General features: G+C 42.8%; 1 protein-coding gene across 2 annotated transcripts in view; it reads left to right on the top strand.

The window, feature by feature from the left end:
* The window catches only part of hells (helicase, lymphoid specific), an 85,968-nt gene that overhangs the window by 10,990 nt on the left and 55,619 nt on the right, over positions 1 to 19,359 (top strand). The window contains exons 1-4 of one of the 2 annotated variants that reach the window (XM_038822176.1): positions 4,001 to 4,068; positions 7,840 to 7,948; positions 14,416 to 14,460; positions 16,231 to 16,270. In XM_038822176.1, the coding sequence (XP_038678104.1) occupies positions 14,452 to 14,460; positions 16,231 to 16,270 (49 nt within the window). In that variant the 5' untranslated portion in view covers positions 4,001 to 4,068; positions 7,840 to 7,948; positions 14,416 to 14,451. Of the gene's footprint in view, positions 1 to 3,945; positions 4,069 to 7,839; positions 7,949 to 14,415; positions 14,461 to 16,230; positions 16,271 to 19,359 lie in introns of those variants that run through there. The other variant, XM_038822175.1, reaches the window with a different exon arrangement.

Below are 19,359 nucleotides of genomic sequence, written 5' to 3'. Positions count from 1 at the left end.
TGCCATCTCTCCGCCCAAGTCTCCAAATGATCTAAATCCTGCTGTATCCTCTGACAGTCCTCATCGCTATCCGCAATTCCACCAATCTTTGTGTCGTCTGCAAACTTACTAATCAGACCAGTTACATTTTCCTCCAAATCATTTATATATACTACGAACAGCAAAGGTCCCAGCACTGATCCCTGCGGAACACCACTAGCCACAGCCCTCCAATCAGAAAAGCATCCTTCCATTGCTACTCTCTGCCTTCTATGACCTAGTCAGTTCTGTATCCACCTTGCCAGCTCACCCCTGATCCTATGTGACTTCAGCTTTTGTACCAGTGTGCCATGAGGGGACTTGTCAAAGGCCTTACTGAAGTCCATATAGACAACATCCACTGCCCTACCTGCATCAATCATGTTTGTGACCTCCTTGGAAAAACTTAACAGGTTAGTGAGACATGACCTCCCCTTCACAAAACCGCGTTGATACGTCCTGGGACCTCGGCACCGTGCGGCAGCAGGGCTAACCCACTGCGCCACCGTGCTGCCCTTGGGTGCCATAAATTTGAAGTAATTGCCAGAAAGGTTAGAGAGAGACTGAGAAATATTTTCTGAGAATGGTGCGAGTCTGGAACTCATTGCCCGAAAGAATGGTAGATGTCGCAACCCACAATGCATCTGTACAATATACCAATTAAAAACTGGAAAGTGGGATTAGACCAGGTCGCTTTTGTTTGGCTGTCACAAAGGCCATAGAATTTCTGTAGCACAGAAGGAGACCTCTTAACCCAACGTTTCTGTGCCAACTCTCCGTAAGAATTTTCATAGTGCAGCTTCCTCGCCTTCTCCCTGTAACACTGTCCAGTGTAAGCCTTCTGTTATGCAAATTTGCTGTATTACTCTCATGCCCTGTAACATTTTCAGGATGTCCAAGAATAACTAATTTCATTAACTGTAGGTGGGAGATCCTGCAAATTGTAAATGGATGAGTAATCTATTTTTGCTAGTATTGGTTAAGGGAGGATTATCGGCCAACACACAGAACTATCTTCTGAAGGTGCCATGGGAATTTTAAACATCTAACTGAACAGGCAGATGTCCTTTTTTAAAAGGAGTACCTTTGGTACAGCCCATGCCCATTGAGAAAGAAAGGCTATGGGAAGGCTGACCTAAGGAAGTTGAGGATGGTATTAAATTGAAAGTCACTGTGTGAAATGCAGCAAAGATTAGTGGCAGGCCAGAAGATTGGGAACATTGTAGAAACCAGAAAAGGCTGACGAGAAACATGGAGGGAGAAACTAGTGAGAAAATTAACAAGAAATATAAAATCAGAGACTTTGAACCAATATTTTATGTATGTCTTCAAAGCAGGAGACACTATCGCCCCAATAATAGTACAAAATCAAGTGGGACACGTGAGGTAGAAACTTTGATCAGTAGAAAAATAACTGAGAAAATGAACAAGACCAAAGACTGACAGGCCCACCGGACCTGGATGCAGAGATGCTTCAGTGTGATTTGGACAAGCTGAGTGAGTGGGCAAATGCATGGTTGCTGCCGTATAATGTGGATATATGTGAGGTTATCCACTTTGGGAGCAAAAACAGGCAGGCAGTTTATTATCCGAATGGCTATAAATTGAGAGTGGAATGTGCAATGAGACCTGGGTGTCTTGTACACCAGTCGCTGAAGGTCAGCATGCAGGTGTAGCAGGTGATTTAAAAAAAAGGCAAATGGTATGTTGGCCTTCATTGTGAGAGGATTCTAATACAGGAGCAGGGATGTCTAGGTGCAATTATACAGGGCTTGGAGCGTCCACACCTGGAATATATGTGTGCAGTTTTGGTCTCCTTATCTGAGGAAGGATGTTCTTGCTGTAGAGTGAGGTTGTAGAGAAGGTTTACCTGGGATGGCAGGACTGACCTATGAGGAAAGATTGAGTCAGTTGGAATTATATTCGCTGGAGTTCAGAAGAATTGGGGAGATCTCATGGATACATGACTGGCAGACGGACAAGTCCGAATCGGGAAAAATGGGTCTTTTTATGGATGGCAAGATGTAACTAGTGGGGTGTGACAGGGTTCGGTCCTCGAGTCCCAGCTATTTGCAATCTATATAAACGATTTGGATACAAAGGTTATATTGCTAAATTTGCAGACAACACAAACAGAAGTGGAGAGTAAGTTGCAGTGAGGAAATAAGAACCGTACAAATGGATATAGATAAGTTAGGTGAGTGGGTCAAAATGTGGCAGATAGATTTTAACGTGGATAAGTGCGAGGTCATGTAATTTGGTCAGAAAACTGGGTTGGCAACTTATTATCTAAATGGGGAGAGACATCAGGGTGCTCCATTGCAGAGAGATGTGGAGGTCCTCGTTCGTGAGTCACAGAAAACTTAGCATGCAGATAGAGCAGATAAAGAAAGTGAATGGAATGTTGGTATTTATAGCTAAAAGGAATGGAGTGTAAGGTAAGTAAGTGTTGTTGCAACTGTACAAGGCATTGGTGAGAGTGCGCCTGGAGTATTGTGCACACATTGGTCCCCTTATTTGAGGAAAGATGGAATGGCATTGAAGGCAGTGCAAAGGAGGTTCACCAGGTTGATTCCAGAGATGAGGGGCCTGTCGTATGAAGGGAGATTAAACAGTGGACCTATACTCCAGAGTTTAGAAGAACAAAGGCAGATCAAATTGAGGTATACGAGATGGTAAAAGGTATGGATAAAGTAGACATGGAATGGATGCTTGTGGGTCATTCTAGAATGAGGTTATTGTCTTTAGAATAAGAGGTAGCAAATTTAAAACTGAATTGAGGAACAACAACTTCTCAAGGGTTGTGAATCCCAGAGTGTGGTGGATGCTGGGGCAGTGAGTAAATTTAAGGAGGAGTTAGACAGATTTTTAATTGGTAATGGGTTATGGAGAATGGGCAAGAATTTATTTGGCCAACTTTTAAACCTAACATCTATCCTGGGGGGGGGGGGGGGGGGGGGGGGGGGGGTGGAAATGCTACAATCTTGGGCTTTTGTTGTGAGGGTGCGGAAATACAATGGTTCCCAAATAAGGGGCCTCCCATTTAAGACGGAGATGAGAAATTAATTTTCATCTTTGGAATTAATTCTCTTCCACAGAGCAGTAAAGACTTGGTCATTGTTTAACTAAGGCATGAATATATTCAGATTTTTGATATACTGGGCAGTTGAGAGTTATGGCCACATGGAACAGCCTTGATCATATTGATTGGTGACAGGCTTGTTGATCCAAGTGGCCTATTCGTGCAATGCCAAGTTAGAACATTTCTATAAGGGCAGCACGGTAGCATTGTGGATAGCACAATTGCTTCACAGCTCCAGGGTCCCAGGTTCGATTCAAGCTTGGGTCACTGTCTGTGCGGGGTCTGCACATCTTCCCCGTGTGCGTGGGTTTCCTCCGGGTGCTCCGGTTTCCCCCCACAGTCCAAAGATGTGCAGGTTAGGTGGATTGGCCATGATAAATTGCCCTTAGTGTTGGGTGGGATTACTGGGTTATGGGGATAGGGTGGAGGTGTTGACCTTGGGTAGGGTGCTCTTTCCAAGAACCGGTGCAGACTCGATGGGCCGAATGGCCTTCTTCTGCACTGTAAATTCTATGATATAAGAGTTTCTTATTTCATAGAATTTACAGTGCAGAAGGAGGTCATTCGGCCCATTGAGTCTACACTGGTCCCTGAAAGAACATCCTGCCTAAGCCCACACCTCCACCCTATCCCTGCAACCCAGCTACCCCTATTAACTTTTTGACATGGGCAATTTAGCGTGAGCAATCCACCTAACCCTCACATCTTTGGACTGTAAAAGATTTGTAAAAGATTCTTGTAGCTAAACTTATGATCTCAGTGAGGTTAAAAGTAGAAATTAATAGTTGTACTGCTATGTGATTGTTGGTCGAAATTTCTTTGTGACACAAGATTTATTTTTCTAGGCCAAAATGTTCTGGGAAAAAGACTCGCGTGAAATGCGTTATAAGCGATTGCAGCACTTACTGGAGAAAAGTAACATTTACTCAAAGTTCTTATTGACAAAAATGGAGCAACAACAGCTGGAGGTAACTTCTGTGTGTTTCTTTGTGTTATTGGCCAGGGTTTAGAGAACCCCAAAGTGTATCATGGAGTTCACCTGACCCACAACTTTTAATAGATTGTGGTTATGGAGGAGCACACGGGCCTACTTTACAGGGTGGTGCACCAGAGAGCTAAAGTACTTTTAAATTAAAACAATGTTTATTTATGAAACAAGTTAACACTTTATAAACCCACAGTAAACATCTTAACAACTATCAACGCCAATCATCCCCACAGATACAATATTCTATAAGTAATCCTTAATCTTTCCTTATTAACATCCATTAAGACCATTTTTAAAAACACGGATCAGGTTTAAATTCTCTATTGAGAGCAGTTATCACTTTGAAATCACTGAGATGATCTGGAGACAGTCTTTAGATTGCAGAGAGGTCCTTATACAGCTGCTTGCATTTCCTGCAGCTATCCAGCTCTCAAAACTAAACTAAAAACACCCTGTAGCTGCCTGCTCAAAAATGAAAGTGAAAGACAGACAGACCAGCTCCAACCACACTCTGACATCACTGCAGCTATTCGATAAACACACGTTTCTTAAAGGTACTTTCACATGACTCTCTGGTTTCGTACATGCTATCTGGAGTAGGTCGGAGCAGGTCACCCAGGGGTGTATAATGAAAATGAAAAGTTGAATGGATACCACAATTTGCAGGCTAAATCAAAAGATTATAATAAGTATAAAAAAGGATCCCATCTGAATTGTTAACCTGTCTATTTCTATGTCATATGGCGGGTCTGCTATTCCAGCATTTCCTGATCTTTATTTTTTGATAATTGTTTGTAGTTTGCTTAGTTGGCCTTGGACAGTTATATAGAGCTTCTTGCTGCAGGAAAATTAAATATGTGGAGTCCATGATGGAGGGGACTGTATATGGGTTGGAAGGAAATGCAATGGATATCTTAATGCCTATGAGAGGTTAGGTAGGGAGTCATGGGCTGTGTGAGGAGCATGATTAATGGGTCACATGATGTTACGATACTGGACCAGACTCCAACATTTGTTAGGCTACCTAACAAAAACCCCAAACATGTTTTTCTAATTTGTAAAACTGAGGAAAGGATACTTCATCCCAGGAGTTATGACCGTGACCCATAAGTATCTTTTATATCATCAACGCATTTTCATTAAGCACCGATTAACCCCGTTACCTTCTAAGGAAAATAGCTTTACAGTTCTCAGTTCTTACACAAGAAAAATTCAAACTTGCTATCTGTACCCGCTACTAGGTCCAATTAAGAGACCTAATACATTTCAACTTATAAATAAAGTTAACAAACATTTCTTGCTTAGCTGTGTAGGTCTTTGGAGAGCGTTCCTTTTCAAGAGCAGATGCAGTAAACTTCTGTTCAATGATACAGCATTTGGCAAAACTGCTATTCAACTTAAATTCCTTCTGTCTTGTCAGACTTAAATCCTACGGCAAAACTAGACTGCTCTGGTTCCCATTAATTACATCATCTGTATCACACTAAGATGTTACGGGACCTGTTTAGCTAGGACTAAATACAACCCTCATAAATGATCTACTCTCCAGTAGCAATCACAATAATATCCTATGAGCCCTCTACATGCATTAAACAAGTAAATACTCAGAAACCATGATTACCTCACTTTTTACAACTTAATTGCAGTTTTAGCAGATGCAGTCTAGATGCCTTAACCTAGGTCCTTTAATTATATTACTGCAACAAATCTATACCGCACCCAGGCTTTTAGTAACATTACAAATATACAATATATATCAATTTCTACTCTTAAAGGGGCGGCACAGTGGTTAGCATTGCTGCATACGGCGCTGAGGACCCGGGTTCGAATCCCGGCCCTGGGTCACTGTCTGTGAGGAGTTTGCACATTCTCCCCGTGTCTGCGTGGGTTTCACCCCCACAACCCAAAGATGTGCAGGTTAGGTGGATTGGCCACATTAAATTGCCCCTTAATTGGGAAAAATGAATTGGATATTCTAAATTTATAAAAAAAAAATCTACTCTTAAACAAAGATGGCTGTGTTCCAAAGTCTCTTCCACTTTAAACACTGCTCATCATTAAACACTATTACATTGTATGATACATATCTCGTCACGTTTTTGTGTGCAAATTTAAACATCAGTGTTGTTCATTGTACCTGCCTCTACCACTGCCTCTGGCAGCCCATTCCAGATGCTCACCATCCTCTTGTGTGAAGAAATTTCCCCTCGGGTCTCTTTTGTATCTCTCCCCTCTCACCTTAAACCTATGCCCTCTAGTTCTAGACTCCTCTACCTTTGGGGAAAATATGTTGACTATCTACCTTATCTATGCCCCTCATTATTTTATAGACCTCTATAAGGTCACCCCTAACCCTCCTACGCTCCAGGGAAAATAGTCCCAGCCTCTCCTTATAGCTCAGACTGTCAAGCCCCGGTAGCATCCTCGTATATCTCTTCTGTACTCTTCCTAGTTTAACAATATCCTTCCTATAATAGGGTGACCAGAACTGAGCACAATATTCCATGTGTGGTCTAACTAATGTCTTGTACAATTTCAACAAGACACCCCAACTCCTGTATTCAATATCCTGACCAATAAACCTAGCAGGCCTTCTTCACCACCCTGTCGACCTGCGACTCCACTGGAGCTATGAACCTGTACCCCTAGATCTCTTTGTTCTGTAACTCTCCTCAACTCCCTACCGTTAACTGAGTAGGTCTTGCCCTGATTTGATCTAGCAAAATGCATCACCTCACATTTATCCAAATTCAGCTCCCATCTGCCATACATCGGCCCACTGGCCCAATTGGTCAAGATCCTGTTGTAATCTTGTATAACCTTCTTTACTATCCACTATGCCACCAAACTTACTAGCCATGCCTTACATTCTCATCCAAATCATTAATATATATATATAACAAATAACAATGGACCCAGCACTGATTCCTGAGGCTCACTGCTGGTCACAGGCCTCCTCCAGTTTGAAAAACCACCCTGCAGAACCACCCTTTGGCTTCGGTCACCAAGCCAATTTTGTATCGAATTAGCTACCTAACCCTGGATTCTGTGAGATTTAACCTCATGTGAGACATCTTGCTGTTCATCTTCTTAGAAAAATACAACAGCAACGCCTCATCAGTGATCACCTTAAATTGTTTTCGGTGTTGCCAAAACTGGAGCGGTGTTTAACAGTTTTCGGACTGTGCCTTCTGGCATTCTGAGGTCTAATGAAATTTCTGTTGTTTTTTAAAAATTCAGTCAGTGGAGCATCCACACTGCTGAAACATGGCACAGATTTTCTGTAGAAACCACTCAATCCCAGAAATCTAAGGACGTCTCTCCTCGATGATGGTAATGGGATTCCCCATAGCTTTTGTTTTCACATTTTGTGGGGCCGTCTGACCATGTCCAACAGTATGGCCTAAGAATGTGACTCGGGCTTTAACAAACTCATTTTTAGTCCTGTTTACTACCATTCCAGCCTCATGTAGTTGATAAATTAATGTTCAATATGTTCCTTCCATGTTTGACTGAACACCACCAGATCGCCTATATACACTGCACAATGCTTTAGTTCAGAAATGACCTTGTTGGTTAGACTTTGGAATGTTGCTGGCACATTCTTCATTCCAAACGGCATATCTGAAGACCATTTGGTGTCACAAAAGCCAAAACTTCCACTGCCCTTTCTGATAAAGGTACTTGCTAGTATCCTTTAAGTAAGTCAATTTCAGTAATAAAATTTGCTTGTCCCACCTTTCCAATACAGTCTTCCAAATGAGGAATAGGATACGAATCTGACTTCGTAACTGCATTGGCTTTCCTATAGTCCACACACAACCGTTGTGTTCCATCTGGGTTTGGTACCATCACAATAGGTGAGCTCCAATCGATGCAACTCACTTCAATGATATCATTCTTAAGCATGCATTCAATTTGCTTTTGTACCTGTGCCAACTGAGTCTGTATGGATGTTGCTTAATTGAAAAGTAATTTCCAACATCTACACCATGTATACTTCCTAGTTTGTTCCCAAATCTAGCTCTTATGTTTAAGTGGTTCTCTTACCTCATGACCAAAAATCAATTCGAACGGAAATAAATTAGTTAACTAATTAACTGCATCCCTAATTGCAAACCGTATGAATAAAATTACTTTTTCCCAATCATAGCATTTACAGTGCAGAAGGAGGCCATTCGGCCCATTGAGTCTGCACCGGCCCTTGGAAAGCGCACCCAACTCAAGCCCACGCCTCCGCCCTATTCTCATAACCCAGTAACCCTACTCATCCTTTTTGGACAAGAAGGGCAATTTAGCACGGCCAATCCACCTGACTCGCACATCTTTGGACTGTGGGAGGAAACCGGAGCACCTGGAGGAAACCCACGCAGACACAGGGAGAACGTGCAGACTTCACACAGACAGTGACCCAAGCCGCGAATCGAACCTGGGACCCTGGAGCTGTGAAGCAATTGTGCTAACCATTGGACTACCGTGCAGTCCTCTGTATAATCCTGCCTCGAGGCCCTCAAAATGGTCTTTCAAGTTTGATACATCTTTCTAACGCACCCTGTGATTCTGGATGATGCGCAGTTGATTTAAATTGCTTTACTCATAAGCTGTCCATAACTTGCCTGAACAACTTCAGCATTAAATTTGATCCCTGATCTGATTGGATTTCTTTTGGTCGTCCTTATTTGGTAAAATATTTAGTTAACTCCTCTGCGACCCTCTTAGTTTTAATATTTTGTCATGGAATGGCCTCTAGAAATCTAGTTGACACGTCCATTATGGTCAATAAAAGTGTTCCCACTTTAGTTCTTGGGAAGGGTCTCACACAATCAACTTGGACCCTAGTAAAAGGTTTCTCAAATGCCAGAATGGGTATTAAGGGTGCTGGTTTTATTACTGCATGAGGTTTTCCTATTACCTGACATGTGCGACAAAATTCCACTGCATCCTTATGCAGTTCAGGCCAATAAAAATGTTCTTGTATTTTCGCTTGCATTTTCCTTGCACCTAAATGACCCCCTACTGGAACGTCGTGCGCTACCCGCAAAACCTCCTTTCTCTAAACCACCGGTAATATAGCTTGATAAACTTCTGCCCACTTCTCATTTGTTTGAATATCTAAAGGGCTTCACTTCATCATTATTAATTATTTCTTTTTTTTTTTGCAAAAATGTGCAAACATCAAGGTAAAATCAATACTTCAATCGAACCATACTACACAAGCCTGCTCCTCTCCCATCGACACTACCCGCCTATTTATCCCTCCTACTCTACTCCAATCTCTCTCTCTTCCCCCCCCCCCCGCCCGACATTCACTCTCCCGCAAAGAAGTTGATGGATGGTTGCCACCTTCGGGCGAACCCCAGTACAGATCCCCTCAAGGTGAACTTAATTTTTTCCATACCCAGAAAACTTGACATGTCTGAAAGCCATAGCTCGGTCTTTGGGGGTTTTGAGTCCCTCCATGCCAGCAGTATTCGTCGCCAGGCTATCAGGGAAGCAAAGGCCTCTTTCTCGCCCTAGACTCCCGGGTCTTCCGAAACCCCAAAAATTGCCACCCCCATGACTCATCACCACCCTTGTTTTTAGCACCCGGGACATGATCCCCGCAATCCCTCCCAGTACCCCCTAAGCTTAGGACATGCCCAAAACATGTGAACGTGGTTTGTTGGCTGCCTCCACCCTCGACCTCATTTCCAGTGCCTATTTCAAGTCCCTCCCACGTCAGCAGAACAATTCCCCCCCCCCCCCCCCCCCCCCCCCCGAACAACATCCCCTGATACCCCCACCCCTCCCATCCACTGGCTGTGATCTCTCTCTCTCTCTCTCTCTCTCTCTCCCCCCACCCCCCCTACCTGACTCCCTTGACTAGCCAACACTGGCTGTGATCTCTCTCTCTCTCTCTCTCTCTCTCCCCCACCCCCCCTACCTGACTCCCTTGACTAGCCAATCTGCTAGCCCGGTGACATCCAACATCTTGCGGGGCGGCCATGGGGAGGACGGCAACCGCGCGTGCGCGGGTGGCGTCATTTACACGGCGCGCGCCGCCGCCTTTACGCGGCGGGAAGGCCCTGCGCGCGTAAATGACGCGGCACCGCTCCTAGCCCCCCCCCACCGTGGTTGGGAGAGTAGAAGCCTGTGAGCGGCCTCCGACGCCGGAGTGAAACACTCCGGTTTTCACTCTGGCGTCAGGACTTAGCCTTCTGATGGGAGAATTGCGCCCTAGTTTTCTTATCTCTCCCACCTTCAAGTTTTGCTTTTAATGTGAGGCAAAATCACTTTAGAATTTAGAACAGTACAGCACAGAACAGGCCCATCGGCCCTCGATGTTGTGCCGAGCAATGATCACCCTACTCAAACTCACGTATCCATCTGATACCCGTAACCCAACAACTCCCCCTTAACCTTACTTTTTAGGACACTACGGGCAATTTAGCATGGCCAATCCACCTAACCCGCACATCTTTGGACTGTGGGAGGAAACCGGAGCACACGGAGGAAACCCACGCACACACGGGGAGGACGTGCAGACTCCGCACAGACAGTGACCCAGCCAGGAACCGAACCTGGGACCCTGGAGCTGTGAAGCATTGATGCTAGCCACTATGCTACCGTGCTGCCCCCTAACTTTAATATCTCCAACTAGACCTCCTTTGCCTTGAGCACCTGAGGATTTCTCACTTACCCAGTTTCTATCCATCATAGATTGAAATTGATGTCAAAAATAAGACCTTGATTTATGAACTAATTTAATATCATCTGTCATTTCTGCTGCCTGCTAGTAGTTTTAACCCTTTGTTCTACCACAGGAGAGTTCTCACTTCTGCGGGAAGTGAACCTTTAAATTCCTCCAAAATAAAAATTTCCCAAAGAACTTCATACGTTTGGTGTACTTTTAATGGTCATGTCCACCTAATTGAGTTATTTTGTTTGATTATTTCAAATCCTATACCTGGTTCTTCCCTTAAATTTTCTAAACTTCTGTTTGTGGGCTTCTGGTACTGGTTCATATGCACTTAAAGTGGCTTTTCTCATCTCATCATAATCCCCTGATACCTCCTGATCATGACGCAAACATGTCACTAGCTCAACCTACAAGCTTGAACCCACAAGGTTTTTGGCCAATTCAATTGTATAGCTTGATTCTTAAATGAGATTTTTAAAAATGCTTCCATCAAATCTCGTCAAATTCCTACACCGCGTGTATATATTTAAACATATCAATATCTGCATTTAATGGCAACGTTTTAAGTTGATACTCTGTAGTTCCATTTTCCAAAATTCCAATTCTCTCCCTTTTCCTTCTGCTGTTGCCACTTTTTTCCTTTGCTTTTAATTCCAATTCAGACTGTCTTGGTTCTATTTCTTTCTCTTTTTTTCTGCATTTCTAATTGTTTTTTTTGTAATTGAATTTTAGCTAATTGCAATGATTCAGATTGTGTCTCTGGCAAGTTTAAATGCTGAGCTGTTGCTTTAATTACCTTCACTTTCCTCGCCCCTTCAGGTAAAATCAACTGCAGCTTGACTGCCAAATCCAAAAGCCTTGTTTTAACCACCCCTTGAAAACGACCCAGAATTACCTCTTCTACACCCAGGAAACTCTTGGCCATTGAAAGAGCCGTTTTACTAGTCACTCCCTATTTAAATTGACAGAGTATCAATGCCTGAACAAACGTGCCAGTTCCCCCCTCACACTGTCTTTGAACTCAATAATCCCAAACAAAACTAGGAATTATACTTTTTAATCCCGGTAAAGAGCCCCCAATTTTGTTACAGGATACAGGACCAGACAACAACATTTCAGGGGAGGCAGTGGCATAGTGGTATTGCCACTGGACTAGTGATCCAGGGTAATGCCGGTCTGGGTATCCATGTTCGAATCCCATGGCTGATGGTGAAATTTTAATTTAAAAATTTGGCAATAAAAGTCTAACGATGACGATGAAACCATTGTTGATTGTCGATTTAAAAACCCCATCTGGTTTACTAATATCCTTTAGGGAAGGAAATCTTGCGTTACCTGGTCTGGCATACACTTCAATGCCCTCTGAAATGCCAGAACAAGCCACTCAGTTCAAGAGAAATTAGGGATGGGCAATAGAATGCTGTGCCACCCAGCGATGCCCACATCCCCTAAACAAATATTTCTTTTAATTGGTAAGATACCGGACAAGAACACCAAACGTTCTTTTGTTGGAAAACGGAGGAAAGGATACTTTACCTCAGGAGTGATGACTCTGACAAATATTGTCAAAACAAACTTTAATTTAAACACAGAATTAACAATATTACCAACAAAGAAAATAGCTTCACAATGATCAGGTAAACAAAGAAAAGCAGAGGGACTGACCCATCGGCCCTCCAAGCCTGTGCCGATCATGATGCCTGTCTAAACTAAAACCGTCTGCACTTCTGGGATCCTTATCCCTCCATCCCCATCCTATTCATGTATTTTTCAAGATGCCGCTTCGCTATTGTACTTGCTTCCACCACGCCCCCGGAAGAGAGTTCCAGGCACGCGCCACCTCTAAAAGCCTACCTTGCACATCTCTAAACTTTGCCCCTCACACTTTAAACTGATGTCCCCTAGTTGTTGACTTTTCCACTCTTTGGGGGGGGGGGGGGGAGACTATCCACTCTCCCCAATGCTACTCATCATTTTGTAAATTTCTATCAGGTCGTCCCTCGAGCTCTGTCGTTCCAGTGAAAACAAACCAAATTTACCCAAACTCTCCTCATAACTAATGCCCTCCAGACCAGGTAGACCTCTCATGTCCCCTCTCCAAAGCCTCCACATCTTTCTGGTAGTGTGGCGACCAGAATTATACACAATATTTCAAATGTGGCCTAACTAAACTTCTGTACATTTGCAGCATGACTTGCCACTTTTATACTTAATGCCCCGAGCGATGAAAGCAAGCATACCGTATGCATTCTACCTTATCCACCTACTTTGTCACTGTTAGTGATCTGTAGACCAGTACACCCAGATCTCTCTGCCTGTCAGTACTCCAAAGGGTTCTCCAATCTATATTAGACATTCCGAAATGCATTGCCTCACATTTGTCCGGATTAAACTCTATCTACTGTAGCTTTACAATTAACAGTTAAACAGGTCTTAAAGGCAAGGAAAAACAAACTTAATATCTATACCTGCTACTAACAATTAAGCAACCCAATACAGTTCAAATAACACCTATAAATAATGTTAACAAAAAGATTCCTTGCTTAGTTGTGTGAACCTTTAGAGAGAATTCCTTTCAAGAGCAGATTGAGTACACTACTTCTGCTGAATTTAGCAGCACTTGGCACAAGTATTGTTCAACTTAAATCCTTCTGTCTTGTCAGACTCAAATCCCATGGCTAAACTACAGACAGCCCTGGCTCCTCCCATTAACTACATCTGTATCCCACTAAGATGTCACATGACCTGCTTAGCTAGAATTACATACAGCCCCTCAAATGATCTACTCTCCAGGGAATCTCCAGCAATCTTAACAATATCCCGTTATCCCTCTATATGCAAATAAGTAAATGGTTAGAAACTATGGTTACCTCACTTTCTATGACTTCTTAATTACAGCTTTAGCAGAAACAGTCTGGGTACCTTAACCTAGGTTCTTTAATAATATTACTGCAACAAATATAAAATACAATACAATATATATCACTTCAACATTCATCTGTGTCATCTGGACTATTCTTGTTCCTTGCTATCTTCGGAATTGAATTCAGCAGCCCCCCCCCCCCCCGTTAAAAGTACCTGCCAGTTAACTGCTTTAAGTTTTCCGTTTGAAACGTGGGGAGGTTTTGATGTATCAGTTTGAAGGTTCAGAGCTCTATTTTTTTTAATCGGCATACCCAATCTATCTCAGTGGTGTCGTAATGACCTTGTTATATGATACAGCTGTTGGTTCTGTACCTTTGGAATAGGCAGGGCTGTAATCAGCTAGAACTCCTGTTTAAATTCATTGTTCAATGATCCTTGCCGGAAGGTTTATAGGTATGGCTGTCTGACAGAAACAAAACGCAAGTTCTGTTTGTTTCTACCTCACAGTGAAAGACTTGCACATAAAAGTATCGCCATTTTGAGGTGGGCAAATGGATAACTGCTTGTCGAGGGCATGAGATTGGTTTCAGGAGAGGATGGGGAAAATAAACAAATTGGTTTTTTTCCCCCAAAGATTCACTTGGTGAAATATCACCCAGGAAGGAAAGGTGGATTTGCTTCTGAATTTTTTTTTTCTTTTAAACGTATACTCTGATATTAAAAATAAAATCCCTTCTTTGTCACACTGGATTACTAAGAAAATGATGTATTTATTTCTAACAGGAGCAACAAAGAAAAGAAAAACTTGAGAAAAAGAAAATGCTGCTGGTAAGTGCTCAAAAGGTAATGGTTAGATAGCTTTTTCTGAGGAATTATCAACTACTGCCTGTGACAACACATTCCATGTTCTAACAGATCCCTGCAGAAAGACATGTCGTCTTGGGATCAGAGCAAGACATTTTTCATCACATGAGTTCTGTGTCCTGTCATAAAGAATGAGTGTACATTCTGATCGCATCTATCATAACTTGGTGATCTAAGCGGCGCCTTCCTACCTTTAGGTCAAGTAGGCTACCTTGAGAAGAAATGCTCCCCATTTCATGGTGAAAGCAGAAAAAGTTGGGTGACAGGGTAGCACAGTGGTTGGCACTGTTGCTTCACAGTGGCAGGGTGCCAGATTCAATGCCCGGCTTGGGTCATTGTCTGTGCAGAGTCTGCACATTCTCCCCATGTCTGCATGGGTTTCCTCTGGGTGCTCCGGTTTCCTCCCACAAGTCCCGAAAGACGTGCTTGTTAGGTGAATTGGACATTCTGAATTCTCTCTCAGTGCACCCGAACAGGCTCCGGAGTGTGGTGACTTGGGGCTTTTCACAGTAACTTCATTGTATTGTTCATGTAAGCCTGCTTGTGACAACAATAAAGATTATTATATCGCAAGGCACTTCACTGCTAACCGAGTGTTTGTTAGTGTTGTAATGTAGGAAAACATCAGCAGCCAATTTGCACATATCATTGATTTGCTTATAGGCCTGACAATAACAGGATAATAAATGACACGTTAAAGTATTTGAGTGATCTTGATTGAGGGTAATTATTAGCCAATTAACTGGAAGCTCTCAGCACTGCAAGAGGATTTTTGCATCCACCTGAAGGGGATGGTGGGACCTTCATTTAATGTCTCACTTGGAAAAACCATTTTGAAAGTGTAGCACTCCTGTACTGCACTGGACTGAATGGATTTGAACATATTGCCTTCTGTCTCCTGGGAGACTGACATCACTCTGCGAAGTCTGACATGAGCTATAGACCATGTTCTCGTAATATGCATATACTGTACCATAGTTTATATCCATATGTGTATATAATATATATTGCCATACTATACCATTAAGAAGAGGATAAAGCTATCTGATTCAATGCTCATCTTTTCTATTAACTAGCTAAATTCTCCCTCAATTCTTCACTCTTATTTTCCTCCTGAAGTGAAGTTTCTTTGGACCCCTTTATTATTTTTGTCTCCGTGACCGTCCCAGTCTCCTGCCTAATTTCCAATTTGCAATGTCTACCGTGGGTATTTAAACTCTACCACAAGTAGTGTTCCTGGAGATCTGCATGAAGAGAATATAACTTGTTCAAGTGTTGAGAGGTCTCGATCTCTCCCATTTTAAAAAAAAAAGTATTTTATAAAATCAATACTAAACTAGTGGCTTTAAGAAAAGTCATGCTTTTAATTAAATTCCTAAGCACGGTAGCATAGTGGTAAGCACTATGGCTTCACAGCGCTAGGGTCCCAGGTTTGATTCCCAGCTTGAGTCACTGCCTGTGTGGAGTCTGCACATTCTCCCCATGCCGGTGTGGTTTCCTCCGGGTGCTCCAGTTTCCTCCCGCAGGATGTGCTATTAGGTAATTTGGACATTCTGAATTCTCCCACTGTGTACCCGAACAGGCACTGGAATGTGGCGACTAGGGGCATTTCACAGTAACTTCATTACAGTGATAATGTAAGTCTACTTGTGACAATAAAGATTATTATTATTATTAAAGATTAAGACGTTTCTGGTGAAGACACAAATTTGACTTTATTTTGTATGTGTCCAGGTAAAGGTGGACGACTGGCCAATACAGGAAACTGAAACTGGTACGTGTTTGTTCACAATTGTAGTTTTAAACAATTTGCTGCAAGGAAGATTGGTTGTAATCAAATTGAGTAATCCAGTTGAGCACTTGTATTCATTCAACTGTGTTTTCCGGTTAGAACCAATACAAAGACATGTTGACATTTTCAGTCAAGTCTCTTGTGACATCAAAATATTATTGGAGCGTTTAATTAAAATAGGTCGTTTTCAGCACTTTTGCAGGATTTAAAAAGTAGTGCTTATGTTAATTTGGTGGTATCATTAAGAAAAAGGCCCTGTTGCATTTATCTTTTCAGTGTTGTGGTTTCAGATTTATAGAACAGTGCAGCACAGAACAGGCCCTTCGGCCCTCAATGTTGTGCCGAGCCATGATCATCCTACTCAAACCCACGTATCCACCCTATACCCATAACCCAACAACCCCCCCCCCCCCCCCCTTTAACCTTACTTTTATTAGGACACTACGGGCAAATATAGCATCGCCAATCCACCTAAGCCGCACATTTGAGCAGCTTGCACAGAAAACTTCGAATAGAATTGAAGCTTTAGTTGCTTAGTGCGGTTCACTGAGCCCCAAGATACAAGTCTCTGGGAGTATGCAGATTTGTGTCTCCATGGTTGGATTAAAACTTCTCCAACTCCAGTCTCTATCTGCCAGTCTCTTTGGCATGATATTTAAAACACATTGTTAATTAGCACTGCTGCATCACAGCACCGAAGACCCAGGTTCGATCCTGGCCCTGGGTCACTGTCCGTGTGGAGTTTGCACATTCTCCCCGTGTCTGGTGGAAGATATATGGGGGGGGGGGGGGTCAAGAGGTAGTTTTTTTTACCCAGAGAGTAGTGGGGGCATGGAATGCACTGCCTGTGGAAGTAGTTGAGTCGGAAACTTTAGGGACCTTCAAGCAACAATTGGATAGGTACATGAGATTACGGTAGAATGATGGGGTGTAGATTAATTTGTTCTTAATCTAGGACAAACATTCGGCACAACATTGTGGGCTGAAAGGCCTGTTCTGTGCTGTATTTTTCTATGTTTTATGTCTGCTTGGGTCTCACCCCCACAACCCAAAGATGTGCAGGGTAGGTGGATTGGCCACACTAAATTGGCCCTGAATTGGGGAAAAAAATAATTGGGTACTCTAAATTTATTTTTAAAAAATGATTATGCAGCCACAATCAGACTTTTAGAATCATTGAACATTTTTTCACCCAGACGTGATTGTGCACTTTGCCAAGTTAATGTCCAGTTCACAGAATATTCCTGGATGGGTTTCTTGGCATTTATTTTATAACTGGTTAGAAAATTGCATTACATCCAAAATGTGGATATTTCCCAGTCTAATGAGAAAACACTGGTATGCAGACTGATAACCTCAATGATATAAAATTGAAATTTGAGCACTGAAGTCCCTTTCCACCTGCAATTTCCATTGGTAATAAGATCTGGCACAAGAGAATTTCAGCAACAGCACATTTTTTTTTTGCCTCTTCAAATGCAACTATTATTTCATATTTCTGTTTGAAGATGGAGCTATGGGAGTGACTTAATGTTTCTATTTACTGTATATTCCTTGACCCTGCATCTCCCTTGACCCTGTGTCCAATATAGACTTGTGTAGTCCGTGCAAAAACAGACCATGTTTGTGTTTATATTCCATTCGAGCTTTCTCCCATCCTTCCATTCATCCACCTGTGTCAGCACAACCTCAATTCCCTTTTCTCTTCTGTGTTTATCTTCCTCTGACACGTGTCTATAATAGCGGCACGGTAGCACTGTTGTTTCACAGCACCAAGGTTCGATTCCTGCTTGGGTCACTGTCTATGCAGAGTATGCACGTTCTCCCCATGTCTGCGTGAGTTTCCTCCGGGTGCTCTGGTTTCCTCCCACAAGTCCGGAAAGACGCGCTTGTTAGATGAATTGGACATTCTGAATTCTCCCTCTGTGTACCCAAACGGGGGCAGTAGTGTGGCGACTAGGGGCTTTTCACAATCATTTCATTGCAGTGTTAATGTAAGCCTACTTGTGACACTAATATTAAAGATTATAATATTATTTGCCTCAACTACTCCCTGTGGGTGAATGTTCCACATTGTCACCACTCTCTGGGTAAAGAGGTTTTCTCTAAATTCCCTATGTAGTTTCTTGATGTTCATCTTGTATTGATGACCTCTTGGTTTTGCTTTTCCCCACAAACAGAAACACTGTTTACCTTATGAAAACCTTTAATCATTTTAAAGACCTTCATAAAATCCATAGTATAGAAGGAAGCCATTTGGCCCAAAAAGTCTGCACGACCCTCTGAAAGACCACCCTGGCTGGGGCCCAATCCTCTACCCTATCCCGTAACCCCACCGAGGGACAGTTTACCATGGCCAATCCACCTAATCTGCACACCGTTGGACTATGACAGGAAACTGGAGCACCCGCAGGAAACCCATGCAGACGTGGGAAGAATGTGCAAACTCCACACAGTCACCTGAGGCCGGAATCAAAACCGGGTCCCTGGTGCTGTGAGGCAGCAGTGCTAGCCACCGTGTCAGAGGAAGAGAGATCCAGCCTATTCACCCTTTCTTTCTCGGTATAACCACAGTTCTGTTAACATACTTGTAAAGTTTGTTTGCATTTTCTCCTGTGCCTCTTTTTTAATAAAATGATTACCAAAACGTATGTTCAATATTTTAAGTGTGGCTGAACCAAGGTTTAGTACGTAGAGTTACATAGAATTTACAGTGCACATGTTTTGCATTTTTGGAAGAGGTATTACTGGCAGCAATGACCACAAAGTGGGGATAAAGGGGTCTTTTTCAGGATGGCAGCCGGTGACTAGTGGTGTGCCTCGGGTCGATGTTGAGACCACAATTTCTCACGATATACAATAGTGATCTGGAAGAAGGATCTGCAGTCACTGTTGCTAAGTTTGCAGATACAAAGATATGTAGTGAGGCAGATAGTATTGAGGAAGCAGGGGTGGCTGCAGAAGGATTTGGACAGGCTAGGAGAGTGGACAAAGAAGTGGCAGATGGAATACAATGTGGAAAAGTGAGGTTATGCACCTTGGAAGACGGAGTGAAGGCATAGAGGATTCTC

The sequence above is a fragment of the Scyliorhinus canicula genome, chromosome 16 (assembly GCF_902713615.1).
Source record: "Scyliorhinus canicula chromosome 16, sScyCan1.1, whole genome shotgun sequence".
Classification (NCBI taxonomy): domain Eukaryota; kingdom Metazoa; phylum Chordata; class Chondrichthyes; order Carcharhiniformes; family Scyliorhinidae; genus Scyliorhinus; species Scyliorhinus canicula.
This window is presented reverse-complemented; position numbering and strand designations above follow the sequence as displayed.